Source organism: Kickxella alabastrina (assembly GCF_025024165.1).
Source record: "Kickxella alabastrina strain RSA 675 chromosome Unknown BX661scaffold_33, whole genome shotgun sequence".
NCBI classification, from domain to species: domain Eukaryota; kingdom Fungi; phylum Kickxellomycota; class Kickxellomycetes; order Kickxellales; family Kickxellaceae; genus Kickxella; species Kickxella alabastrina.
The window spans coordinates 22,913-50,252 of NW_026251504.1; the positions used below are offsets into that span (position 1 = coordinate 22,913).

Here is a 27,340-nt window from a genome sequence, read left to right on the forward strand (position 1 = left end):
CAGCCTTTTTCACCTCTCTCCTCCCTCGATTTGCCATGATGATGGCGTCGCCACTTGGCCTGCTCTCCTCTCGCGGATGCTTAGAAGCGGGCAGGGATTAATTCTCAGGCTGGCAAGCAGGCTGGCTGGGCGCACGTGAGACCGCAAATCACGTTTTCAAATGCACGAATTCTGGGTGGTCACGCGCACATTTCGAGTCACGCCGAATCAGACCGGTGCAGATCACGCCGAATCAGATCAGATCAGATCCGGATCTCGTAGCTGCCGGCCTTGGTCATGTACCGCACCCACTTGACGGACTGGTAGTTCGACTTTTCAAAGACCTTGAGGAAGCGCACAAGCAGCCCCGACGCCGTGAACATGAGCACCTGGAAGTCCAACGCAATGGGCGGGCGCGACCACGGCACAGGCTTGGCCATGGGCGCCAGGTCAACGACAGCAGTCAGCGACGTCTCTTGTAGGCCCTGGAAGCGCGAGATTCGCCAGACAATGGCGTTCTCTTCAGGGTGGTACTTGGCCTTGCCGACGCCCGACACCTTGATGCGGCACTTGGTCGCATTCGGAGGCGTCGGGATACTCACAACCATGTTGGTCGCCGACAGCTTGGAGCTAAAGTTTGACTTTATCAGCACCTCGTACTCGACGAGCGTCTTGCCCATCTCGCGCACAACAGGCAGCACCTTGAACGGCAGGTTGACGTTTTCCGTTGTGCGGTACCGCATGAGCTCGAACTCGCCGTCAGGCGGGATGAACGAGATGGTGCGGTCCGTGTCGAACCGCCCGAGCCGCACGCACTGGTGGAACTGGCAGTCGGCAATCTCGACACTCTCGCCGTCGCCGACGCCGCCCATGCCGCCGGCGCGCGACCCCAGCCCACGCGGCGCCACCGGCGTCAACGCAGAAAGGCCCCTGGCAGCTGCTGTTGCCGAGTCGCGCTCGAGCACCAGCTTGTCGTTGAGACCGAACTTGCACTCGGGCATGCCTGACAGGAACGAGCGCATGACGATCTGGCCCTGCACGTCGGCGCGCAGCACAGTGCCCTTGGCCGACAGAATCAAATTGACGCTCTCAATAACATCAACAAAGGCCTCGTTCTTCTTGTACGCAATATCGTTGCGGCGCCACGTCGTCGCGCCCGTCGCCTGCATCGTGATGCTCTGCGGCAACGGTGCCTCCACCACGTTCTTTGACCGCACGCTCTCCGTCGTCACATACAGCTTGAGCGTGTCCACTTCGATGTTCTGGGGGTACCCAAAATCCAGCACCTCGTCGAGCAGCTCGTATATCAGCACAAAGTTTTCTTCACAGCCTCCTCGTCGAACCGCCCGAAGTACGACACGCCCAGTCCCAGGAGCCGATACAGGAACTCGAAAACCAGCGCTGCGCTCGAGTTGTTCTTGGTCACTGCGCATAGCCAGAGGTTGTCATAGCGGATGTGGAAGAAGCTTGTGCTGCCCAGGGTTGTCACCGGGCTGCGCACCACCGAGGTTGGCGATGAAATTACGTGTACGCGGAACACATCTGCCACTGACCGCTTGACGTCGTGGCGGTACAGCCGCGAAATGAGCACCTCGCCTTTTGGTTGTAGATGAACACGGCGCTGATCATTTGCGATGGAAAAAATTAGTTGTGGAATTATATAAAGGAAATGAGGTGGAAATTAAAGAGGAGAGGAAATATTTACAATTTTGACGAGGTAAAAAGAAATAAAAACGAAACACTATCCGAAACGAAAAAAGGCTGTGGAAAAAGCGGCTGTTCTTTCTTTCTTGTTTGATAGATTGATCGCCGCTGCTGTCATTGCTGTCTGCTGTTGCTGCGATCCCACCCCGTACTGCTTGGTCCGAATGAAAAAGGGCGCATTCAGCCCTGCTGCTTTTTTCCTGGCAATTTTTCGGGTTTTAAAAAACAAGACAACCGGCATCCTTTATACAAACAAAAAATGCGAAAAGGTAAGCTCCGAATGCATGCTATCCAACTCCAACACTACAAGACAACGCCGTTCAGTAGCCCGGTCAGGTCGCTGATGTTGATCCCAGGCTCTCGATTTCCTTGGCGGGGCAGTCAAATTTGATTGTGTCTGAGATCACCGGCTTGATTCCCAGCCACGAGATGGCCTTGATAATGACTTTGGCGTGGTAGCGGAAGCGCAGCTGGGGCCCGCCGGCCGTGCACGCCTGCTGCACAATGACGGCAGCGTCCAGGTAGTTCGTGTTGTTTGTGTCCAAGTGGAAATTGAACCTGATGGCATGGTATTGCCGACCGACTTGCGCGGCATATTGAACGGCACCACAAGGCCACCCTCGCCCACCGGATAGTCCTCGCCGCCAGTCGTCGTGTTCTTCAGCAGCCCGTCGACCGTAACATTGTGGATCGTCCAGGGGATGAAGTTGGGGTTGGTGAGGTTGAGCGAGATGATCAGCGGAACCGTCACCACGCCGCGCCGGTTAACCGTCAGATTGTCGGACAAATCCGAAATTGAAATATCCTTGGTGGCCGAATTGGTGCCGGCCACAGAGACGCCCGAGAAGGTGACCTCGGGGATCCTCGGGAACACAAAGAACAGTGTGACGCCTAGCGCGACCAGGATGACGGCGAGAATCGGAAGGAAAATGCAACAGCATCGGCGCGAGCAGCAGAAGCAGTACATGCCGTTGCCGCAGCATTTGCGGCGCTGGTGTCGCCGCTTCATGGATGATCCACTGCCGCCGTTGGGCTTGAGCTGGTTTAGCTCAGAGGCCTCCTTGTCCAGCGATCCGCCGCCGGCTGTCAATGCGGACTCGGCATGCGGTGTGCCATAGAACCCCCCTGCTCCAGCTGCTGCTGCCCCCCTGCTAGTGCGGCGCCGTCAGCGTAAGGGTTGATGACTGTGTTTCTGTTGCCGTATCCATACCCGTACTGGTCCTCTTGGTAGCTGCTGTTGTTGTAGCTGTTGTTGTAACTATTGTGGTTGTTCGTGTTGTTGTACAGCGGCTTGGGCGACGGAAAGGTCTCTTCTTGCGCGCTGAAAAACGGGCTGTCGTCCGTCATTCCTGCTGTGGAAGCCGAGGGATTGCGCACATGCCCGACCTGGGGCGGTGGCATCGGCATGGGACTGTGGTCGTCGTAGTTTGCATAGTTGTATGACTGCTGCTGAGGGTAGTTCTGTGAGGTGTCATACTGCTGCTGCTGCTGCTGCTGATGTTGTCGTGGTGATGACTGGAACCCGCTGATGCTGCTGCTAGAGTCTCTCCTTCTATTCATTGTGTAATAAAAATGTTGTGTGTGGTGAATATAGATAGAGAGAGTGATAAAAAAGTCAGAAAGAGAGAGAGTTTAAAAAAATGAGGGAAAAACAATTGCTGTTATTCTTGAGTAGATCCCTTTTTTAGTTTGACTTGTATAAATTTTCCTCTTGGTGTTTTTTGTTTTGGTCGTGAAAGGCGTATAGTGTGTCTGTATGCTGCTCAAATACAAGTAAACATGCAAAAATAAAAATAAAAATAGTGGGTGAGTGAAAGAAGAAAAAGTGAGAAGAGGAAAGTGAGAAAGTGAGAAAGCGAGTTAAGAAGAGCGACGAACGAAAAGACAAAAGCAGCCTAAACTAAAGCCCAAAGACGAAAGAAAATAAAAGAAAAAAAGAAAATAGTGCTTTGAAACCGAAAACCCAAAGTGCCAAGAAGCCTAAAAGTATAAAAAAAAGAAATAGCGGAAAAAAGACAACTAAAAATAATAATTCAAAGAATGTATGCTATCACAAACGTTGGGCATACGTTTTATCGGCTACACCTGGTGATAAATTGTGTTTTTTGTTATTTTTAGTCGGGGGCCTCTTCATGTAACCCGTGTTTACACTTTAGTCTACTGCTCTATTCTTGGATCAAGTAAATCAACTTGAAAAATGATGCAACCATGAGCTTGTACCTTTTCTTTTTCTGTGTTCCACGCATTGTTTCATTGGGCCTTCAAAGTTTTACTATTACACTGGGTGAATGTCACTCCGCCCCTGTTTCCACCTCCACCGTGGATTGCCCTTGGCCTTTATGCGCGAGGTAGGACTGAAGTGGCAGTGGCAGTGGCAGTGAGAGCGGGAGCAAGCTCGAGGGCTTGCTTTTTGTCTAATAATAGACTAAAGAAACAATATAGGTATGCTCCTCTCACGCGGACACACGCATACATGGGCGCTCTGCATGTCAATTGCCCAGCGTTGGTATTGTTCTGAGCAAAGAGAACATGCAGAAGAATGAAATGAAATACCCTTTAGGCATATATTGACGATATGTGCATGTCTTGTCTTTTCTTTTCTTTTCTTTCATATATGTGATGCCTTTATATTGCCTATTTTTAATATTTTCTCGCGTCCCTGCCAGCCACATACTCGAGACGCCTCTGTTGTTTTATTTTGTTTTGCTTTGTTTTTTTCCTGGAAAACAATATATTACCAGCTTAGCGCAGATTAACCTACTTTGATTTTTGGCGGCGACAGCTTGCCACAGTACATTCTGGCCATTCCTAACAATTCGAAGATATATGTATATATTCAAATATACAGAATAGAAAAGAAAAAGGTAATGTCAATGGAAAAAAGAATACAGAAAATAAACATGTTTGGACAAGAAAAACCACCACTTATTCGAGGCAGGAAAACCCATTTTGATTTTTTTGCTTATCCATCGAGGTTCATGCGACGGTCGCCTGCGGCATTCACGTAGTAATCCTGGATCTGCTCCATGTCGCTGCGCTTGCCGCGCGTAATCTCGACGCGCTCCTTGAGCCCATATCCAAAGTTGGCCAGGCAAGTGACAGCCTGGTGCAGCGTCGCAGAGATGACCACCAGCGACACAATCGTATAGTATGTCATCATCGGCCGCTGCTTAGCAAACTTGGCCTCCTGCTTGGGGTCATACATGCGCGCGCACTTGTAGACAAAATAAGCCGTGCTTGCGCACAAGAGCACGATAAACACCCACATGGTCATGACCGACTCGCGGCGCAGCGACCAGAACGCCAGCAGCAGGACGAGCAGCGTCACAGGCACCAGCGCAATGGTGATGGCAAACTCAGGGTCGGACGACTTGAGAATCAGAATGATGTACGACACTGCGAACCCGACAAACACGAAAAAGTCGATTTTCAGCAGCAATACAAACAACCGGTAGTTGATATACATGCGCCGAATCTTCATATCTGCCCCGACGCGCTTGTAAATCTCCCAGCCAAATGTGTTGTACAAAAAGTACGCCATGACACCAAAGAACACTGTCATGCCGGCCATCACACCAATGCTGGCCAGCATGGGCCCTGTATGTCCTGAAACACGTTCTCGTAGAAATCAGACAAGAGCCAGCTCCTCACCTGATAGTACCGGAAGATGGCCAACGACATGCCAAAGAGGCTGAACGCACAGTACCCGATAATCTGGATTGTGTCCCCGTTCATCACACCGCCCACTAGGAGGAAGACCCCGAATATCGCCGCAATAACCAGCAAAAGAAAGTATATGGCCACGCCCTTGTCGCTGACCATGTTTAAAGACGTTCTCTACGTTTTTCAGCACATAAACTAGTATGCCGATTTCCAGCCCGATTATTGTCACTGCTTGCAACGTCGCTATCCAGCAGCACAGCTGGCTGGCCAGAGGCATCTTTTTGAAGCCCTCACTGATTGCCATGTTTTAATAAAATAAATAAAAGGAACAAAGGTATAATAAAAGGGAAGAAATGAAAAGTCGCTGAAGCACAAATAAACGTCGTCAAAAAGGGGAGTGAATTAACAAAGAAGAGTGAATGAAAAAATTAAAAACAAAAAGGCTTGTGCAATAAAAATATAAGAAAGAGAAAAGAAAAAGAAAGAATAGCCTCAATTCGCTCACTTTTACTCACACTTAAAGTTAAAAAAAATATTAAAGTGCAAAAAGAAGCGTGTTTGCTTATGCCATGTTTTTTTTGATGTGTTTGCCACACAAAAAGGTGGAAAATTCATGCGCCCGTTTCCAAATAATTTTTCTCTTCTCACTGGACTAGATGCGCGCCAATAGGGATTGAGCAAATTAAAAACAGAAAGAGACTTTGTTACGGCTCGAGCCAGAACTGCAAACATGTAAGCATGTGTCCGAGCCATCGGCACACGTGCTGCCTGCCCATAGAAAGACTGCACTTAAATAGGCGCACTTGACCGCCAAGTTTTGGCCTGCTGAGCACCACGCCAAAAAAAGGAGGGAGACCCTTATAATTATTTGTTGTCTTTTTTTTGCTCGCTCACTGGCACAGTAATATCAGCATCCCTATTTAATTTTTTCTTGTCTGCTACTATTCTCTATTTCCTCTAATAACTGCCAAAAAGCCATGGACGAGGTCAAACTGTACAACTCATCGGCCGAGCGCGAAGTCTACGAAAACATGGCTGCGCTCTACGCCATTGTCATGTCACTCGAGCACCTAGAACGGGCCTTTGCGCGTGACTCTATTTCAGCAACCGAATACACATCCGAGTGCAGCAAGCTGCTCCTTCAATACAAGACAGTATCGCAAATTGTCATCGGCCAGCCGGACCTGCACGAATTTACGCAGAAATACAAGCTCAATTGCCCAGCCGCCATCCGACGTCTGGAAGTTGGAATTCCAAGCACTATTGAGCACGGAAACGCAAACATGTCGGGGAATAATGCCAAATACGTGGCCAAGTCTGTTCAGGAATTCATCACCACTATGGATGCCTTGAGTATGCATATGACCTCAGTGGATAAGCTGCACCCACTGTTGACGGAGTTGTTGCAGAGCATAAATGCTGCGTCGTTCTTGCCCCAGGATTATCGCTGGAAACCTATTTTCAGAGACTGGCTCATTAAGCTGAACAAGATGAAGGCCAGTGACGAACTGGACGAAGACCAGGAGCGCCAGCTCTTGTTTGAGGTTGAACAGGCCTATGCTGATTTTAAAAACATTTTAGAATCGACAGAATAGATATATACAAGTTCGGGTTATATTGATATAATAAAAACCTGCTTAACCTATTATTTAGTCAAAGCATTTTGTATACAGTATTCCAGCATCTTGAATACTCTTCGCCGCTGTACAAGTCATCCACACCGTGCAAATTCGGAAGCCTAATCTTGTAAATCCAACCCTTTTCTTCAGGAGATGTTAATTAAAATAGGTATTTCTTCAAGCCTATGGTTAACTGCAGCAATCCTTCCCTAAACTGGTGAGAAAACTTTTATATCACCACCGGCTGTTGTAACATGGTCAGCCTCGTCGTTTTTCTTTACAATGCTTCCTAGTATAGGAAAGTCCACGTAAACTACTTCACCCACAAATCCTGCTGATATTTGCCCGAGATTCCTGCAGTTCAATATTTTTGTCAACATATACCCAAGTGTGCTTCTCGCTGTATTTGTGAATTTGTTCTGCATTACAACCAAGCTGGAAATATTATTTAATACAATAGTGCTGGCAATGTTGAAATCTACGCTCGGCTGGTTGAACGGTTGGTCGGTCAAAAAGGTCGCGCTGTAGATGCTCATGATAGAAATGTACTGCAATATTATTTTTTGTTGTCGGAAGGTGTTTGTGCCTGCCTTTATACATTTTTAAGGCACATGCAGTAATGTGCATGATTCGTTTTTTGTTTTATACGAAAGAATATATAATATCAGTTTATTTTGGCCAATATAATGTCAATGCCATTGAATTTTTTGGTGACTTGGTTTTCAGCGATTTTCAAATCGTCTTTTCAGTTGCATATGCATCTGGAGGTTATTTTTTAAAAAATGTAACGATTGGGATAGATGGCGTTCTGAAATAATACAAATTGACCATACTGCGCTATGCGTGCAATTATAGAATAACATCAAACAATAGTAAAAAAATCAAAAATCAAAAATCAATCTTTTTTGATTTATCTGTTACTATTTGATTATAAAAAGTTGCACATCTTTGGCATTCACAATACTTTCTGTAAATATTAGAAAAGAGCCAGTATTTATAAATTTTTAAATGTAGTGTTTAAACATTTGGTACTAATAATATTTAATTCAACACCCATGTCTATTACTGCGGATGACATCAATGAGACGGCATATATCTACATCAGCTATCTGGCCACAATTAACGCTTTAGCTGGCAGATTGAGTGCTTGTATCTAATTTTACTAACACCCTGGAAAATATTTCCCCTGCTAGGCAATTATACCCAGGTCTAAATAACTCCCAACCGCTCTACCCCTATAATATTTTTTGTTATAAGGGCATGTGGCCAGGTTCTGCAATAGAGCCCATGATAAACAAGGTGGCATAGTAAACAATAGTTTCATTCATTAACTTTGGGTTTTTTTATTATTTACTTGATTATATTAGATATATTGTGCAAATTTTAAAGCAAGATATGAAACTAAATTAAAACAAAACAAGAAAGATAAATCGTAAATTTTCCCTGTTTCAATATATCTTTTTTACTCTTTTAAATTGTACAGCTTGTTTATATTGTTCAATTTTGACAACTTAATGTTGTATAGTCACCCTTTGTTCTCAGGAGATTGTGATATGGTGGTTAGTAATTAAAATTAAATAATAATATTATATACTGCTTGAAAGAATATGAGGCCGTATTTATATTAATTATTATCCCAAATCCAAAATACTTTACATTACATTACTAATTATCTTTGGTATAACATAACTGCCACTTGTTTCAATTACAATTACAATTAAATAATATTTTATTTGGTGGCGCCATTATCTTATGAAATAATAATGGGCATTCAATTTGATTGTATCTTGGCCAATGGTGATTGCCCTTAGAACGCTATAATAAGTTGCATTAAATGGTTTTATAAGTGAATACAAAAAAATTATTTTATTGTAATTTACAGAAAAATAATAAAATAATTACTGGATAGAAATGCAATAGTTGATTGCAATCAACTGATTGACCAGTCTTGGCTATTTAGCTAACACAGTCACTTATAAGTCATATAGCGACCTAACACAAGTGTATGACTTGACTCTTTCAGTACACGGTAATATATTATATACACTCATATATATACTACACACGCTACACGTTTACACAACTTTTCCGGAATTCAATATAATTTTTCACTTGTATAAAGTTGCCTTCCCTATTATATAATTAAAGATATACAATACCAATTAAGACGCATGTTATTGTGCTTATAAAAATGTGGGTCTAAATTATTATATTCAAGTATCAAAAATTACTTAAGGAACTAAAAAAGGGGCAGCGCTGTAAACATAATGGTTTTCCTTGATGTCAGCCAGCAATAGCAGAAATGTGTATAGCGGCCATGAGGGTAATCTTGGTTCTTAAAAAGGGAAGATATGGTTTAGAATGTGCGTTGGGCACCACACATGTCTTTGAATTCACTAAGCTCACATGCTTGACGCCAGTGTTTTTCATTATAGTTTTATTATGAAGAATGTTATGTGGCAAGCTTTGTGAAAAGCCCCAAAGTGCACAATAATATTGACGCACTGTAATCCAAATTGTACAGTGTACAAAAAAGTATTTAGAATATTACGTTCCGATTTGATAGTACAAAACGACATCCAGAAAAGCAGATTGCATGTGTGTATATTTTTGGGCGATGATTTTTAATAAAATTCATTGTTTACAAACACCCCAATAGAAAAGTCTTGTAGGTAATATTGCCTAACAAAAACGATACACATTTATTAAAAAATTGATTTTAATTTTACATAATGTTTGCTTTATGTTTATGTTCTTGTGTTGGGCCTGGTTAAAAGTATTTATGTTTCCAATTTTTCAATTGCATTACAAAGCATTGAATGAAATATCTACAAACCAATGTAAAAAATACCCACAAAAGGCACCCAACAACTGTATACTGAATGTTGAATTGGCGCGTGGTCGGATGTATATCCTTTTCTGGCGTTATTCTTGAAATTGTTAAAAATATGGCAATCCTTGATGATGGTCTTATCGGTCACAAAGTATGCAATTTTCTTTATAGATATCAAATCCAACGCAATTATCGTTGAAATCGCACGTGTTGTAATGGTAATTGTCTTTTGGCAAGCTTGGAATGTGAGTTTTCGAACCAAATGCTTTTTTTGCGTATATTGAATGTTTTTTATGTGCCTGATTTTTCATTTTCGTTTTTGTAGCACTTTGGTGAACTGAGTGTTTTTTAGATATTGGCAGGCTCTTCCTCTCGTGGCTGAAAGTCGTAGCAAAAATTGTGCATAAATTGAACCACACTTTTTTTCACCACGCTTTTTTTTCTGCACTATTTCTATATTTTCTTTATCTCTTGAAATTAGATTATTTCTGTTAAAAATTAATTTGAATGGGCACTGTAGTAATCGCCAGAAATGATGTCCAATAAATCTTTATTAAAACAAAAGCTGAAGAAACCTCCTGTTGAGCTTCCTTCTCTGCTGCGATTTTATAGGCAGCTATAAAATCGTGGCCGCTGCTGTATTAGTGCCTGCTTGCTTAACATTGACTTGGCTTGCAAGCTCTCGGCTTAGCTGAGCTTATGTGGTGAGAATCACCACAGGCACAATCTATTTTTTTACTACAGCTTACCCGACCTTCCGTTTTTTGCCGCACTCCGCATTAATTTAATACTTTTAATTTTACACTTTTCTATTCAATCCAACCCAAGCCAATTCAGTCTATCCCATCCCATCCATCCATCTAGCCTCACATCATCCCTTACAATTTTCAACAATGAAGCTCACATTTGTTTATCTGTGCCTTGTCCTTATTGGCGCCGGATCCGCTGCAGCCCAACTCAACCGCCACGCTACCAACTTTTCATCTGTCTTTGAGGCTATTTCAATTGCACCCGCAACTAGTGCTGCACCAAGACCGTGACCGACAAGGCATATATTACCATTATTTCGACTGTCATTAGAACCAAGCCCACTACCGTCAACAAGGTTACTACTGCGACTGTTACCTCTACTCAGCCCACCGCCGTGAGCAAGGTATCCACATCCACAAAGTACACTAAGACCGTGACCACCACCAAGCCCACTACAGTGATCAAGGCTTCCATTACCACAAATACCAAGACCGACTACGTAAAACCAATTTGGTTTCAGCAATTGGTTAAACTTTCAAGCGTTTTTAATTACAACAACAAAAACAAACCATATCCATGCAATCAACGATAATGTCATTCTCCATACTAGTTTTGTAAAATTCCAGCTTGAGTTAATTTAAAAGAATATTCTGGCTAATGCACATCAAGTGTAGTATTTATTATTTAGCTTCTAATTAGAAATATTATTGCATTTGTTTTGATTTTCTTCAAACGCTGATTCCGGTCTCTCCACATGGAACGGGAATGTTGGCAACACGCGGTACCAATAGCCGAATGCAATATAAAAGTTATGTCATTCATTGCTTTTTTTTACAAATTGCAGACACGAGCTATCCACTAAAAAACATTCTGATTACTAAACAATCTAGATTAAATCCCCGCCTTAAAAGTGTTTGCATTAAAAAAGCAATACTGGTTGCTTGAGTTTGTGTGCGTTAAAAATAAAAGTGTGAAAAATTAGAAACAGAAAAATGATAAGGATGGACACGGGGCAAGGCCAGACAGCACAAAGGAGGGTTAAAAAATGGGGATGGACGATCCTTGGACTTTTCTTTACATTATTTTTCTTTCCTTTTTATTTTGCTTGGTCTTGGTCTTGGTCCTGGTCCCACCAATCACATAAAAACATTTTTCTTTGTGAGTGCCCGAAACCAACTTCAAGTTCGTTTTATAAACCTGTGTCCTCTCTATCCAGAATTGCAATTAGGCTTGCCAAAAGTGGACTGCTAAAAAACAATTAGTTTCAGACACGCTTTTCAATTTTTTTTGTAGATATGTCCATATTTTTATACTCATTAATAAATAGGGGGAGGGGGCATTCCTTCTCACAAAAAACACCATGTATATAAGCGGTCTCGCCCACGTACACAAAAAAATTGTCTCTCATCTTTTGTCGCATCCACACTTACACTTTTTTATTTTATTTATTACCTGCATAGCTTTTACATCATTTTTTGGCATACTGTCATTACTCACATTTAAATATAGTTAAAATAAGCATTTGAGCTGGCTCTCTCTTTCTTTTTTTCCTTTCCTTGACATATCAAACCTTTCCCTACACAAATTCATCCATCCTCGCATTTTTAAACTTTTTGATTTTCTTATATCACTCTTATTTTCTGCATCTTGTCAATCAGCAGCTATATTAATTATCGCTTGATACCAGTTACCAGAAAAACAGCCCACTTTTACATCTACTTATTACATTTTTATTTTTAAAAACAAACAATGAAGTCCTTCTTTGCCTCCGCCATCCTTGCTCTCATCAGCGCCAGCTCCGTCGCCGCTGGTCTCATTCCCCGCGACGTCATATACCCGGATGTCTTGCAGTCCATCGCAATTACACCTTCGGCCACGCCAATGTACACGACATGGGCGTCTTCCGATATTGAAACAATTTTCACGAGCAGTTATATTGAGGCCGAGACTCCTTTACCTGAGGTTCCTGACTACACGGATAGTGGCTCTGAGTTTGATTCCATTTACAGCTCTATTGCCATAGTTATGCCAGGTTTAACCAGCGAGTCCAAGAATGAGTCTGTGTCTGTAACCAAAAGCGAGTCAGAAAGCATCAGCAGCCCACCCCTGTTGAAGAGTACTCTACTGTCAACGAATCCTCTGCTGTCAGTGGGTCAGCTACAGTGGTGAATCCTCTACAGTTACCAAGTCGAATATCCAGGTCACATCGACAGTCTATATCGGCCGCTGCCCGATGTAATCTTTGCTATATGTTTTTTTTCCCTTTTTTAAACAAATACATTAATTTTTCCTTTCAAACAAAAAAAACATTGTTGATAAATAAGACATGTGTCATTTATGATAAAGTCAAATGAATATTAAAAAACAATAATTTTTTAAAATGCAGAAACCAATAGGCTGAAGAGCCGCTCTTCAAAGGTTTTCAATGGTGGCATGTGTTCCGGGCTAGGTGGCGGATAACAAGTGGTCCAAGGAATCCTCAATTCGCCCTTTGCAGTATTAGCGGCAGCACCAAGCGGCAAATCAAACTGAGTCGGATGCTTCGGACCAAAATACAAAGTCAACTCCCACTCACGCTCATTCTCACCCTCGAGATCCGAGCCCTCTGCATAAGAATCAACATTATCCGGTAATAGTGGCGAAGAGGACCATTTAGCCACACCAATAATCTGACGATGACGGGCGCCCTGCCACCACTCGCCGACAACACACAATTGCGACTGATGCACATACCATTGGCCCATCTGACACTGCTTGCCTATGCGGCGATATGAGCAGCGCGAAAGCGCAGCAGCTACGCGCAGCAAGACTAGTGACTGCAGTTCGCGGCGCAGCTGATCAAGGAATTCAGGCAGGCCAGCTAAAGGCACAATGCGGAAAACCCTGTGGATGAGCTTCTGTTCTGAGTTTGCCAAGGCCTTCTGGCACTACCACCGGTATTGATATCCAAGCAGCAGCAGCATCGCCAGCACCGGATCAGTGTCAGCTAGCCCAGGTGACATTGGTGCGGTACTGGCAGGCGGAGGGAAATATCCTTTGGCGAAGAACAGTGACCCATGGGAGTCCAGGCGAATGGCCATTACGGTGCCGCCCTGGAAGCGCATCCTTACGACATACGCCATGCCGCCGTTTACCGCTGCGGACCCGCGACGCGCCGATCCAATAGAGTAAAAGCGCTGCCACTCGGCCATCTCCTGGGCGCTCATCGCGCCCACCAACAGCCCATCAGCGGTGCGCTTCTGGCCGCAAGCGGGCGTGCGGAATGTGCGTCCAAAATGGCTGATCACCTCGATCGGCTCGTCCACGAGCCGGCGCCACGCCGCACAGGCGCGCTGCGTGCCGATGCCAGCACATGCTGCCACTTGGCAAACTGCACCGCCTGCAGCGCCGGCGCCAGCAGCAGAAGCTCTGGCCGCGACACGGCCGCCAGGGACCCGGATCAGCGGAGGAACCAGACGGGGTGATGGATTGGTTATGGGATGCGCTGGAGTCAGCAAAGGCGTCGGGCAGAGAGGACGTGCCACGGTGTGCGGTGAGTGCGCGGCTTGAGAGCGCGTGGCCGAGCTGGTACGCTTTGGCCTCGCGGTGCTGCCTCCGCTGATGCATGGCAGCGGTGACCAGGGCCACTGAGGCGTACAGCTTGCGCTGCCACTCGGGCAAGGAGCGGCTAGCGTGGGTTTGCAGAGGGCCAGGTGCAGCATCGGCATTGAAGGCAGCGGGCGTGTGTAGCGTCCACTCGAAATGCTCAGCGGCGTTGTCCCGGCTCAGCGCAGTGACCAGGGCTTCGCGCGCAGCCATAGCGGGGGAATCAGACGATGCCGAGGCAATGGCGCGGATGGAGCCCAGCTCCAGCAGGCGCGCCTCGCGGCACAGCCTGTGGTAGAGCTCGCGGTCAAACACGGCGTCGCGCGCACGCAGCAGCCGCTCGTGCGAGCCCACGGCGCCGGCATTGGGGCCGGTTATGGACCCGACACTGGTTGTGGATCCAGAGCCGGCTCCAGCACCGGCTCCGGCCACAAGCGCAACGTGCACGCGTCTGCGGTCGGCGGCGCCGGGAATAAACAGCGGCTCATCAGTGGCGTCCTCCGTGCGCAGGATCTCGGCCAGCGCTGGCTCTGCGGCCGACGATCCGCAGTCGGCAAAGCCAAACTTGACAAAGTAGCGGTCGTCGCGGACTGCCGAGTTGACCTGGCTCTGGTGCAGAACCACCCAGTTGCGGCGGCGCAGGCCAAAGGCTGTGCGCCAAAAGCGCGCCTCACGCGCGGCCATTTCGCGCAACCGCCGGGCGCTGGCCTCCAGCGTGTCCGCGGCCTCGTGTAGCTGGCGGTGCTTGGCGCCCAGCACAAACTGCGTGGCTCCGGCGGCTGCCGCCGGTCGCCGTTCGGTGCGCACCGTGTCCAAGACGCCGACAGCAAACGGCAGCCCGCCGATCTGCACCTCGTCGGCAGAGCCGCTGCCGCTGCCGACGAGCGCGTTGAACGATGGCGCCAGGCGCTGCGCTTGGTCGTGGCGCAGCATCTGCGTCTGCGTCTGGAGCGCTTCTTCACGTGCCGCCTGCTTTTTGGCGGCCAGCAGCAGCCGCACAATGTCCAGCGACACTTGGATTTCCGACTGTGCCAGCGTCAGATGCTCGTGGACCTGCGCGCGCACGGCGTAGGCGTCGAGGCTGTCGTTGGTGGAATCCGTCGCTGGCTTTTGATTTTCGCTTTCGCTTTCGCTGTCGTGTTTGTATTCGTGCTCGTGCTCGTGCTCGTGCTCGTGTTCTTGCTCTTCATTGGTGTCTGAATCGGAATCGGGCGTTGGGAGGCCTTGGAAATTGGTGTGCATTTCCCACAGCTGAGCGATTTGCTGGCTCATTTGGTCCTGCGCTGTGGGCGTCGGCTGCAGGACCACTGTGCCCTCGGCGCTAATTTCGCTGACCACGCGCTGGGCAGCGACACTCTCAACGGGCGCATTCAAAGAGTCCATTTGAGGTCAAGGGGGTGAGGTATTTCGTAAAAAGAGGTGTTGGGATATTTTGAAGTTGTGTATATATATTATATATATAACAAAAAGAAAAGCAAGAATATATTTTTTTTCGTCGCGTTAAATTCTTTACCCTTTTTTTTGTGAGCTGAAATGTTGTTTTTCTCGAGTTTCCAGTTTGTTCGCGTTCCATTTTTTTCCTTTTGCTTTTTTACTCTTATTTAATATTGGATATAATATTCCTAAACTTTTAATTTTTTCTTCTAATAATGGTCTACGTGCCCAGCTCAAAGTACGAGGACGCGTACCAGCGGATAGTCGCCGGGGCGTCGCACAGCAGCGGCACCTCGGTGGTGATATTCGCAAGCACAGCCGACGGCGACACGCTCTGCGGGCTGCGCATTCTCACAGGCCTTCTAAAGCGCGACGCCATCGGACACAAGATCGTACCCATCAGTAGCTACGCCGACATTGTGCAGATGAACGCCAAGCTGGTCGCAGCCAACGCGCAGATCCGTACGCTGGTCTTCCTCAACTGCGGAGCCACCGTGGATATCCAAGACTACGTGACCTTGCGCGACTCGCTGACTGTTGTTATTGTCGACAGCCATCGGCCCTTCAACCTGTACAACGTCTATTGGAACGACCAGGTGCAATGTCTGGACGACGGCGAGGTCGAGGAGAGCATGGCTGAGATGCAGAAGGCCTTTGAGGAGATTGAGTTTGGCGACGACGACGGCGACGGCGAGGATGACAGTGAGGGCGGCGATGGGGGCGGCAGCGGCAGCGACGGCGAGAGCCCCGGGCGGCGACGCCGGCTCAACAGCGCCAGCGACAGGGACAGCGCCAGCGACGGCGACGACAGTGCGCAGCCACAGCCACGGCGACGGAACCCACGGCCGAGCACCGACCCAGACGAGTTCATCCGCCTTCAGCGGCTGCGCGCGGAGCGGCGACAGGCGCGCAGCGCGCACCAGCAGCGGATCCAGGCGTACTACGCACAGGGCGCGTACCACGGCCAGGCATGCGCCGTCAGCATGCAGCGGCTGGCGGAGCAGCTCGGCCACCCGGCGTCGCTCGACTCCGTATGGTGCGCCATCACCGGCGCCGCCACCCAGCACCTGCTGCAGCACGCGGACGGTGCCGCACACGCGCTGACCACTGCGCGGCTGCGCGATCTTGTGCGCCGCGTCAGCGGCCCGGCAGCCCCCGGCGGCGCGGCCGACGCGACGCCCAAGGCGTTCACGCCGCAGCTTGAGCTGCCGCACGCTGACGACGACGAGGGCTATGCGCGGGCACGCAGCGGAGCCGGCTCGGCAGCGGAGGCCGGGCTTCTGGTCAGCACAGCGCGCCAAGCCGGGCCGCGCACGGCCATCGCCGAGTCGTCCGAGCTCAAGCTGGCGCTCTTGCGGCATTGGTCGCTGGACAGCGCCATGCGGTTCAGCCCATACGTGGCGACGCGGCTCGGCACATGGTCGAGCCGCGGTCGCGCGCGCCTCGACCTGCTCCTGGCCAAGCTGGGCCTATCCAAGGCCGAGGCGCGCGCGCCGTTCCAGCATCTGGCGCCGGAGCTCAAGCTGCAGCTGCACCGGCGATGGCCGAGATCGGCGCCGACTACGCGATGGCCGACGCCGTGGCACCCGGCTTTGTGCGCGACTACGGGTGGCGCAAGCCCAGCGTGTCGGGCACCGACATGGCACTGGCGCTGCTCGCGCTGCTGCAGGACGACGGGTTCTACGCCGCCTACGATGCGCTGGCGGACATTGATGCGCTGCGCCGCGGGCTGCTGCTGGCGCAGGCAGTGCAGATGCGCGTGGTTGCCTTGGGGCTTGGGATGCTCGAGCGCCAGGCGGTCAAGGCGCTGAGGGCCTTCCGCTTGGCTGTGGTCGCTGAGGCCGATGCCGCGCACCTTAGCCCGCCGGTATTGCGCCAGCTGGCGTTGTTTTTGATGCACACGCTGCGCGAGCAGCACTTGGGTGCGGAGAGCACTGCAAGGAAGCGCGCTGCACGGCTGCCATTTGTCATTGCCGCGCCGGTGTCTGCCGAGCTGCCAGACAGAATGCTTGTGCTGGGCATCACGGCGCCCGATTACGCCCGCGCAATTCGCTGGCAGGCGCAGCCAAGTATGGGGCTGGATCAGGCGGATCAGGCGGGTCGGCTGGGTCGGCTTGGGCGGGTGGGGGGCGTGCGGCGCGGAACCATTTTGGGCTGGTGTTTGATGAGGTTGCGCAGGACTTGGGCGCCGATGTGAGGCAGGGATTCTTTGACAGCTCGGTGCTGGAGATCGCCCGGTCCGATATGAGCGTCTTTGTAGACAAGCTTCGAAAGCACTTGTAAAAAACAACAGTTTAGCTTTCTTCGGGAATTGGGATTGTCGATCGGTTGATGCAGAAGTAAAAAAAAGCAGCAAGCACGTGTGTGTGTGTGTGTATGTGTGTGGGGAGCAGGGTGGCTGAGCCATTAAGTTAATTAATAGCTGGATTTTTTTGCTCTATCCACTTGACTACGTGTTTTTCTATTTACTCTTTTTTCACTTGATGGATTGTAAAAGTAGCCTCTATTGTCTTTGTACCTTTTTTCTTTCTTTCTCTTTTTCTGGATTGGGCTGGATTGGGCTGGATGGCTGACAAACGAAGCGACAAAAAAAATAGCAGCCAAGCCAAAAAATACAATAAAATCAATCGACAGAAAAGGGGAGCAAAGATGAGTAAAAAAAAACAAAAATCATTGCGTTACTCGCTTCTCCCTCTTTCCTTTTCTTTCTATAGTTTTTTATTTTTTATTTTTATTTGCACTTAAATATTCACACACATACAAACTCTGTCACTCCATTTACCTTTACTTTTATTTTTGCTCCCCAAGCCATTATCACAATTTTTCTTTTTGTTTGTTTCCCACATACTATTTCCGCCCTCTCCTCTCTCTCTCCCTTTCTCCTTTTTTCCTTGTGCATTATCAATCGAGTCCAATTCAGCTCAGCTCTAGTCAAATCAATTTTACAAAATGGACTACTACGTTCCGTAAGTTCGCTTCAATGACACAAGCAGCAGCAGCAGCAGCAGCACCACCACCACCACCACCACCACCACCACCACCACCACGCCAGCAACACAATTCAACACAACACTCGGTTTTCGTGGTGGCGTTGCGCCCGGCTGCACATACACTTACTTTTTTGTTTGCCTTTTTGTATATCCAACCGACACTAATTCAAAAGCAAAATGCCTTCAATTCTATTCAATACATTCCCCACTCTAGCTCTAGTCCTGCCAGAAACGACCCTGCCTCTAATCCGAATCCTGCCGCCGCAGCTCCAAACAGCAGGCCCTCCTCGTCTTCCCTGTCAGCGGGCTCCGCGTCTGCCTCCGCCTCCGCGTCTGCCGCTGGCGCTGGCGCCGCCTTTGCAGGCCGCAACAAATTCGCCTCAGCGCAGGCCCCCTGCCATCGCCGCTCGAAACAAACAGCACCAATGGGCAGCACGAACCGTTCACAAACTCAATGCTCACAGCGCAAACAGTCACCACAACAACAGTGACGACCAAAGTCACAACCACATACCCGTCCCTCAGGCTCCCGCGCATCGACAGGCACAAGCTGCTTCGGCCAGACATCTACCCGCTGGCGCACATCACCGCGCCGCCCGCCCTTGAGCAGTTTGCGCTCGACCTGAACGGACAGCACCTTTTCTTTTCGCAGCGCGACTTGGCCGCCTGCCACAGCGACGACGTTCTTGCGAGCATCGAGGACAACATGCGGGATGACTCGCACGAGGGGGCCGACGAGGCCTTTGGCGCCGGCAGCGCGGCGCAGCCTCCGCCGCGCGCAATGACGCCGATGTACACGCAGGACGATGCGACAAAGGACGCCGAGCGGCAGATGCGCCTGCAGATGCTGCACGCCGGCGGAGCGGCGCCAGATGCCGCGGCTGTTGCTGCTGCTGCTGGGCGCAGGCCAGGGGGCGGCGGCGGCGGCGGCGCCTGCGACAGCAGGGAGCACGTGGCGCTGCGGAGGAGCAGCAGCCCGCCGGCGTCCGGAGAGCGCAACAGGACGTATGGGCGCGGCACGTGCTCGCCATCGCCCCGGCGGCAAGCCGCGGCAGCAGCTGGCGTGGCGCCCCAGGAGCTGCAGCGCCAGGCGGACATTGCGGCGCAGCGCCAGCGCCCGGCGTCCGGCGGCAGCATGCGCAGCGGGCGGCGGCGGCGACGCGCTCGACGACCGCGCCCGGCCGCTGCCCTCGCCGCTGCTGTCGCCGCGCGCACAGCCGGAGCCCATGGACACGGACGACGTGCTGGACGAGGCCGCGTACGCGTGCCGGCGCCGGCTGCGGTTCCCGGCGGCGGGGCTGTCGCCGCCGGCGTCGGCGCGCCAGAGCGGCGCCTTCGACGCGCACGAGGGCATCCTCGACTACGTCGCGCACCACGGCGCGCGGCGCGCAGCCGCGCACACGGTGTCGGACACCGCGACGGTCGACGCGCTGGGCGCGCTGGCGCAGCGGCGCACGGTGACGCAGGCGACGCGAACGACGCGCGGCGCACGCGACGCGGCCAGGACCTGGCGGCGCTGTACAGCCTGCCGTCGATCATGGCGACGTACGACAACCTGCCGCCGACCATGCAGACGTACCTGCTGTTCCAGCTGCTGCGGCGCACGCCGCGGCCGACGCTGCAGTTCGCCGCGCAGACGGTGCTGCCGGTGCTGCACCGCGACTTCGTCGGCGGGCTTCCGGCCGAGGCCGCGCACCACGTGCTGCGCTTCATGGACACGCGCACGCTGTGCCGCGCCGCCTGCGTGTCGCGCAAGTGGCTGCGCGCCGTCGACGGCGACCGCACGCTGTGGCGCGCGCGGCTGCTGGACGCGCGGTACGCGGCCGAGGCGCCGCGCGTGCACCCGCTGTGCCACGCGCACTTCGGGCTCGGCGCCGCGCAGCCGCCGCGCTCGCCCACGTGCAGCGCGCCGACGCCGGCCGAGCTCAGCCTGGCGCCGCTGGCCGCGCGCGCGCACAGCGCGGCAGCAACGGCGCGGCGCTGGCCGCGGCGGCGTCCACGCCGCACGCTGCGGCCGCGGCCGGCAACGCCTTCAAGGCGCAGTACGCGCGCGACTACCGGCTCGACCGCAACTGGCAGGCCGGCGCCTGCCGCCACTTCAGCTTCGCGTGCGACGGCGGCGCCGTCGTCACGTGCGTGCAGCTCACCGACAGGTACATCGTGGCCGGCTTCGACACAAAGAACATCTTTGTGTTCGACATCGACACCGGCGCGACCGTGCGCCAGCTGGTGGGCCACGAGGGCGGCGTGTGGGCGCTGGCCGTGGTGGGCGGCACGGTGGTCAGCGGCAGCACCGACCGGACGGTGCGCGTGTGGGACCTGGAGTCCGGCCGGTGCACGCACGTGTTCGCCGGCCACTCGAGCACCGTGCGGTGCCTGCAGGTGCTGCTGCCGACGGACGTGCGCACGGCGCGCGAGCGTGCGCTGGGCGCGCCCGTGCGCTATGAGCCGCCGGAGCCGCTGGTTGTCACCGGGTCGCGCGACACGACGCTGCGCGTGTGGAAGCTGCCCAGCCCGCTGAACGACGCGCCGTACTCGCCGCGCTCGGCGGTCGCTGCCGGCCACGCGGCAGCGCTGGCGCGCACGGCCGGCCGCCTGCTGGTTGAGGCGGAGGCGGAGGCGGAGGCCGAGGCGGAGGCAGCGGCGGGGCAGCGGCGGAGCAGCGGCGGGGCAGCGGCCGAGGCGGACGACTCGCGCATGGCGGTGGATGGCGCCGATGAGCCGGCTGGTGGTGGTGGTGTGGTGGTGGTGTGGTGTGGTGCTGGTGCTGGTGCTGGTGCTGGTGCTGGTGCTGGTGCTGGTGCTGGTGCTGGTGCTGGTGCTGGTGCTGGTGCTGGTGCTGCTTCTGTTTCTGGCCGTTGCTTCTGCCTCTGCTCTGCCTCCGCCTCCGCCTCTGCCTCTGCCTCTGCCTCCCCTCCGCCTCCGCCTCCGCTCTGCCTCTGCCTCCGCCTCCGCCTCTGCCTTCGCGTCTGCTGCTAGGCTTGGCCCCAGCCGGCCAACTACGCGCGCCGCGGCGGCCGCACAAGCAGCTGCGGCTGCGCAGGCGGCGGCGCTGCGTGCGGCGCGGGCGGCCGAGGCTGTTCGGGTGGCGAGTCGATAGCCATGCCGAGCATCGGCGACGCGGCAATGCGCTTCCGCTCGCCATTCGGCGTGCCCCGCGCCAACCCATACTTTGTGCGGACCCTCGGCGGGCACACGGACTCGGTGCGCGCCGTGGCTGGCCACGGCAACATGGTGGTCAGCGGGTCGTACGACTTTTCGATCCGCGTGTGGAACCTGGCCACCGGCGCCCAGCTGCACCAGCTCGAGGGCCATACGTCGAAGGTGTACACCATTGTGCTGGATACCGAGCGCCATTTGATTTTGTCCGGCAGCATGGACGGAACCATCCGTGTGTGGAACTGGGACTCGGGCGCGTGCCTGCGTATTTTGCGCGGCCATTTGACGCTTGTCGGGCTGCTGGCGCTGCAGCACGATACGCTGGTGTCTGCTGGCGCCGATACGACGCTGCGCATCTGGGACCACCCGACCGTCGCCCGTCCGCAGCCAAAGTCGTTCCAGCGCCCGTTCAGCAACATTCGCGGCGACCTTATTCCGGTGACCCCGGCTGGCAGCGGCAGCACAGCCAGCGGCAACGCCAACGCCAACACCAATGCCACAGGCCACTTGGTGACGCAGACCGTGGCCAGCCTACAGCAGGCGCAGCTGCTCCAGCAGCTCCAGCTCCAGCAGCGTGCCAATGACCAGCTGCATCACCAACAGCTGCTGGACATCTCATCTACTTTGGCAGCAGGCGACATGGTGCGCAATGAGCGCAGTGTACTGAGACAACACACGAGTGCGATTACGTGCTTCCAGCATGATGGAACAAAGATTGTCTCGGGTGCGGATACGACTTTGAAGCTGTGGGATGTGAGGACGGGCGCCTTTGTGCGCGACTTGTTGGCGAATCTGACGAGTGTTTGGCAGGTGCGGTTTGATAAGCGTAGGTGCGTGGCAGCTGTTAATCGCAATGATGTCACTTACTTTGAGGTCATGGATTTTGAGTAAAGATACTCTTCCACTTTTAGATCTTCTTTTTCGTTGATTGTAATTTTAATTGTAATTAGGGAGTCCAATTTGTTTGCTGTCAAGACCACCAAGAGGGGGGGGGGCACCACGTATCACCAACAACCAACCAACCAGCCAACCAATCACTACTGTTTATTCCCATCTTTGTTTTTTTCTTCTTTTAAATTTGAAAGGTATTTATTTGTTATATGTTGCAAGTGCAAAAAGCAATAACAGAAGAAGAAAAACTATGGCAGTCATTTACTCCAATTACATGCTGCGTATAGCCAAGGACTTGCTGAACGCCGCGATACCTCCTGCAAGGCGCTGGCTTTACCACTGCAGCGGCACTTTCTGGCCCAAGTTCTACCCACCCACAAGCCACATCGATCGATCGATCAAGAACCGACCCACTCAGCGAAACCGACCTCGAAGGCTCACAGTTCACCATCAAGAGAAAGAGAGAGAAAGAGAGAAAGCCCTGGCAATCAAACTCTACCTAATAACCAAACACAACTTGTCTGCCACAGCAACAGCCAAAGCAAAAAAAAAACTCACTCGACAAATGCAGACCCGCCAAGAAATGACCAACCCTTTTACACTTAGGGAATCCAGTATAGGGACAGCTCCCCCCATTGGATAAAACAATAACAATAACAATAAAATGATGTGGAGGGCAAGGGGAAATTGGCAAAGTTTATTTTTTTTTGAGGGAAGGATTGGGAAATATTGTAACGTCTTTCAAATAAGTATTGAAAATATATGATTATAGGCCGATATTAAAATATGAGAGTTCCAATAAATACCAGTCTCCATCTATTATTATTATTATTATTTATTTTGCTTTCATTTCCATTTCTCTATATATTATTCAAAAAATATAATAGTGGACCAAAACAATTACATGGCTGATATGAACATGCCGACAAAAGAGGGTTACAAGGATCTGCCCTCCCTGCTCGAGACCATGGCAAACTCATACATATCCATCAGCAACATATTAAATAGCTCCAACTACTCCAAAACATGATTCACCTTTACTCACAATTCAATGTCAGAGCCTGAGCCCAAGCTCAAGCTCAGCTTTCCGCCAACAAACACATCTATGTTAGAGATCCGACATTCGTCTGCAACTGCGCACTGGGCATTAAACCATCGAGCACGGTGTCAAGGACAATCACCGCCCCGGACCCGGACCCGCCGCTCTACGCCGAGATTATGGCACCCTGTTGAGTTGTCCGACACCAAACAGCTGGCGCTTGCAAATGATTGGGTATCCAGACCTGTCAAAGTTTCTGCTCAGGTGCCAGTGCATATTCCGCCACCAGCACAACCGCACCAGCGTCTGGGGAGGGGGAGGGGCATTGCCTCCCTTGGTCTATCTATTCTTGTTTGCTTTGTGGGCTCTGGTAAAATAATCCTGTCGAGGGTGTTTGATTGTGCAACACGAAGAATAACGTGGCTAGTCTTGGATCGGTGATTTTTGTGCTGGCAAATGAAACAGAGAACCCCAGTGTGGGCTGATTTCGGATATTTTGCCCAAGACTAGCCGCACACATGGCGCGTTTTGGGAGATCCGCGTCGGCTGGATTACTAGGGCCAGGTATCGCAAGTCGAGTGCAGCGCGTGCTTTACTCGTGCGGTCCAAGTGTGAAGCCTGGGATCGCTAATAGCAGCCAGGTTTGTGTGTTCCCAACGGCAGAGTCCCTGGTGGCCATAGCCCGGCCGTCGCTTCTTGTTCTGCTTTGTGGGTAGGCGCAATTGGTATGAAATATTGTTGGCAGCCTCCCAAGGCACCGGCAACTTATTTCAAATCTACTACACCCTATTTCCATTGCTAGCGAATACGCAATATGACGATGTGCTGCCGCACATGCTGGCCAGCGGTCTGACGACTACCGACATTGCGGGCAATGTCATTGAAATCACTACCGATTGGATTTACAAGGATAGTAATGTGGCTAACCCAATATTCACAGCCTTTGGCGCAGGCAATGCCCCCTGGTGCCAAACAGGCACAAATTGCCTGTTGCCATCCTCAGCCCGTACGCTGAGCTACCGAGCTCTGTAAAATCCGCCGAGGAGCTGTTCTGCGTCATGACCCATGCGCTGACAACCATATTTGATGTCTCCAAAATATGCAGCCGCGCAGTGTACAGAATACAACCAAAAATAAGTATCTGGGTTGTCCACGATGAAACGCAATGTATTGAGTGGAGCATGCTTCTCGACTGCAAGTATCGCCAACGTAAACAAGTTTTGCCACGCTCAATCCTGCTGCGTAATGGAATGCTCACATTTGCGTGTGCTTTGGATTTGGTCAGAGATCCGTTGCCAAGGGGTATCTTGAATGTGTACGAGTCTCTGTTGTACGCTTTTTTTCTGGCTTTGCTATCTTTGGCGTTGATCCGGAAGAAACAGATTGAGGTTTCAAAAATTCGCTGCAAGAAGAAAATCAATGCGGGAGAGCTGCCTATTTTGAAGTGGGCTACGGGGAGGGGGTTTAGCGGATCGCAGAGCTAAGGCGGCGCAGCTGGAGACTGTGGAGAACTCCACTCGAAATGCTATTGATCATTTTGCGTATGTCAAATGGAAGACGTATCATAAGAGCAGAGAGTATGACTGCCTTTGCAGAATGACTGGTGGGGTTCACAAGGCATTGTTCCATTATGAGAAACTTGATTTAAAATGCTTTTGTTTTGTTTTTGTTTTTTTATTAAATCCAAAAGCTTGATAAATTAATTCAAATGCTTATGTGTTACAGATGTTGCATTGCATTACCGCTAATTTATAATAAATAGTCATTAATAAATGTTTAAATAATCAGCAATTCCCACGTTTAGCAGAAATTCTGACATTTGGTTTTTTTCTTAAACATTCAACTTTGTTTGTCAAAAATATCTCATTGTTTTCTCAGTTACCATGCCAATCTACAAAATTTTTTAATGTTTCAGGCAAAATTACACATGGACTTTGCCCATCTTCCATCCTACAATGATCACACCAAGAAATTTCTTTTTTTCTACGCGCAACACATGCTCGAGTATCCTGTCAGAGACCGACATTTATGGTAGACCGCACGCTGGGGCTTAGGCCACTGGAGCATGGTCTCAGGACATTACTGATCCGCCGTTCTATAGTGCAATATTTGCACCCGTTGATATGCTCGAGAGAATTCCGCCCGAGCCTCTCGGAGATGCAGAGATTTATTTCCATAGGCTTCGACTTAACTTTGCTGTCTGTAGAGTCCTCATGACCTGCCACTGTATCTATCGGCATCAGCCTAACCGGTTGGGTGTCTGGGGCTTTGTTTCTTGTGGATTTCTCGTGCAGGTATGCCATGTGGGTATCTTTGGGCTGTTTGTAACGAGGATACTCAATATTTTTAACGAGTATGACTATTACTGCTTGTCGATGGTTGTAAACTCTCTTACTATTTGCGGAGACGAAATGCGCGGGTATATCCCAAACATCGTGCCCAGAGCCAGCATGGTTTATGGTAAGCATTGGGAGATTCGTGTTGGTCGGATTACTGTGGATGGACAGCGCACATCGGGCGAGCACACGTTTTATTCGCGTGATCCGAGCTTGCACCGTGAAACCGCCATACTCGATCAGGTTCGCGTTTTCCCGGCTGCAGAGTCGCTGGCAAGCATAAACTCTCCGTCGCTGATTGTCAAGGTCTCTTGGATGCAAGCAGTTGATGAGCCAGGAACTCCTTGGGTTTCCAAGGAGCTGTATGACTTGTGCCGCATTAGCCGGGTGTTGGCACCCTTGTTGAAAAACGCAGGGTTTAATATTGTTTTGCCTTGGGTGCTGGCTGGCGGCCCAGCAGCTGCCACTCTGAACGGTGTCACTCGCGATATCAGTGCTGACCATCTATACACAGCTGAGGAATCTCCATTTGTCAGCGCGTTTGGGTTGGTAAGGTTTCCGATAACCAGAAGGCAGCTTGTTTTGACTGCTATCACCCCGTATGCCGAGCCCCTGAGTTTGATCGGGTCAGCGACTGAGCTGTACTGCGTACTGACCCATGCCCTAGTGACAATACATGAGATCTCCAGGTTGTGTGACCGCGCAATCTACAAAATTACGACCGAGACTATTTGGATTGTCCGCGACCAAGAATCGGGTACTGTGCAGAGCATGCTTTTGGACTGCGAAATTCCCAATGTGGACCAGACCCTGCCGCAATTAAAGCTAATACGAGACGAGATGCTTGCGTTTGCGACTGTCTCGACTATCCTTCAGAAAACAACACCACGCTGCGTAAAAGAAACATACGAGTCATTGCTCTATGTCGTATGCTGGCTTGCAACTTTTGGTGTTAACCAGGAGGACCAGATTGAAATATCCTGGATCCGACACGAGAGCAACATTAGCACAGGCCATTTTCCTATTTTAGTATGGATTTGTGGAGATCGCCTGCCAATGAGTTTAAGCAAGACTGCCCAGCTTAGTTCTTTTGATGTATTTACTGCTGATATACTTGATCATTTCGCATATGTAAATTGGGATGATCACAAGCGCAGTGGATATATTTTGCTACGTAATCTGGCGATTCACATATTCCAAACATTCATTCAAACGGATTTCATGAATCCATATGGTAGTTTCCTTTTTTAAGGTTTAGTTTTTGGTATCGAATTTTTAATGCTAATTAAATACTTTGTACTTTTTTTTATAAAAACGATTGCATAAAATTTAGGGTAAAACAAACAATATTTGTATTT

The 27,340-nt window shown here is 50.6% G+C and overlaps 10 protein-coding genes across 10 annotated transcripts; 6 read left to right on the forward strand and 4 right to left on the reverse strand.

Annotated features, from left to right (window-relative positions):
• Positions 1-242: 242 nt before the first annotated feature.
• BX661DRAFT_194667 (adaptor complexes medium subunit family) lies at positions 243-1,863 on the reverse strand (the record flags this gene model as incomplete). Its single annotated transcript, XM_051537898.1, has 3 exons — positions 243-1,277; positions 1,307-1,575; positions 1,836-1,863. The coding sequence occupies 3 exons, from the start codon at positions 1,861-1,863 to the stop codon at positions 243-245; spliced, it is 1,332 nt and encodes a 443-aa protein (XP_051388831.1).
• BX661DRAFT_188718 (uncharacterized protein) lies at positions 1,698-3,722 on the reverse strand. The gene is made up of 3 exons (XM_051537468.1): positions 2,894-3,722; positions 2,268-2,831; positions 1,698-2,241 (listed from the first exon to the last, which is right to left on the reverse strand). Exons 1-3 carry the CDS (start codon positions 3,241-3,243, stop codon positions 2,016-2,018), a joined length of 1,140 nt encoding a protein of 379 aa, XP_051388832.1. The 5' UTR covers positions 3,244-3,722; the 3' UTR covers positions 1,698-2,015.
• A 483-nt stretch (positions 3,723-4,205) lies between these two features.
• BX661DRAFT_188720 (uncharacterized protein) lies at positions 4,206-5,896 on the reverse strand. The gene is made up of 3 exons (XM_051537469.1): positions 5,516-5,896; positions 5,297-5,490; positions 4,206-5,264 (listed from the first exon to the last, which is right to left on the reverse strand). The coding sequence occupies exons 1-3, from the start codon at positions 5,648-5,650 to the stop codon at positions 4,646-4,648; spliced, it is 948 nt and encodes a 315-aa protein (XP_051388833.1). The 5' UTR covers positions 5,651-5,896; the 3' UTR covers positions 4,206-4,645.
• Positions 5,897-6,323: 427 nt separating this feature from the next.
• On the forward strand, positions 6,324-6,941 carry BX661DRAFT_146543 (vacuolar protein sorting-associated protein 28; the record flags this gene model as incomplete). The annotated part of the gene is made up of 1 exon (XM_051533178.1): positions 6,324-6,941. The coding sequence occupies one exon, from the start codon at positions 6,324-6,326 to the stop codon at positions 6,939-6,941; it is 618 nt and encodes a 205-aa protein (XP_051388834.1).
• A 3,664-nt stretch (positions 6,942-10,605) lies between these two features.
• On the forward strand, positions 10,606-11,204 carry BX661DRAFT_188722 (uncharacterized protein). The gene is made up of 2 exons (XM_051537470.1): positions 10,606-10,784; positions 10,820-11,204. The coding sequence occupies exons 1-2, from the start codon at positions 10,692-10,694 to the stop codon at positions 11,138-11,140; spliced, it is 414 nt and encodes a 137-aa protein (XP_051388835.1). The 5' UTR covers positions 10,606-10,691; the 3' UTR covers positions 11,141-11,204.
• Positions 11,205-12,054: 850 nt separating this feature from the next.
• Positions 12,055-12,837, forward strand: BX661DRAFT_69236 (uncharacterized protein). Its single transcript, XM_051539421.1, has one exon. It carries the CDS (start codon positions 12,298-12,300, stop codon positions 12,715-12,717), a length of 420 nt encoding a protein of 139 aa, XP_051388836.1. The 5' UTR covers positions 12,055-12,297; the 3' UTR covers positions 12,718-12,837.
• Positions 12,838-12,886: 49 nt separating this feature from the next.
• On the reverse strand, positions 12,887-15,593 carry BX661DRAFT_188725 (subunit 17 of mediator complex-domain-containing protein). Its single transcript, XM_051537471.1, is given in 4 exon segments — positions 12,887-13,475; positions 13,521-13,903; positions 13,983-15,186; positions 15,199-15,593. 4 exon segments carry the CDS (start codon positions 15,514-15,516, stop codon positions 12,924-12,926), a joined length of 2,457 nt encoding a protein of 818 aa, XP_051388837.1. The 5' UTR covers positions 15,517-15,593; the 3' UTR covers positions 12,887-12,923.
• A 189-nt stretch (positions 15,594-15,782) lies between these two features.
• BX661DRAFT_173488 (CDC45-like protein-domain-containing protein) lies at positions 15,783-17,850 on the forward strand (the record flags this gene model as incomplete). Its single annotated transcript, XM_051533872.1, has 3 exons — positions 15,783-16,850; positions 16,943-17,689; positions 17,746-17,850. The coding sequence occupies 3 exons, from the start codon at positions 15,783-15,785 to the stop codon at positions 17,848-17,850; spliced, it is 1,920 nt and encodes a 639-aa protein (XP_051388838.1).
• A 2,274-nt stretch (positions 17,851-20,124) lies between these two features.
• BX661DRAFT_194669 (WD40-repeat-containing domain protein) lies at positions 20,125-22,607 on the forward strand (the record flags this gene model as incomplete). The annotated part of the gene is made up of 4 exons (XM_051537899.1): positions 20,125-20,372; positions 20,525-21,107; positions 21,651-22,108; positions 22,376-22,607. 4 exons carry the CDS (start codon positions 20,125-20,127, stop codon positions 22,605-22,607), a joined length of 1,521 nt encoding a protein of 506 aa, XP_051388839.1.
• A 3,035-nt stretch (positions 22,608-25,642) lies between these two features.
• On the forward strand, positions 25,643-27,233 carry BX661DRAFT_173490 (uncharacterized protein; the record flags this gene model as incomplete). Its single annotated transcript, XM_051533873.1, has 3 exons — positions 25,643-25,677; positions 25,748-25,940; positions 26,001-27,233. The coding sequence occupies 3 exons, from the start codon at positions 25,643-25,645 to the stop codon at positions 27,231-27,233; spliced, it is 1,461 nt and encodes a 486-aa protein (XP_051388840.1).
• Between the last annotated feature and the right edge of the window lie 107 nt (positions 27,234-27,340).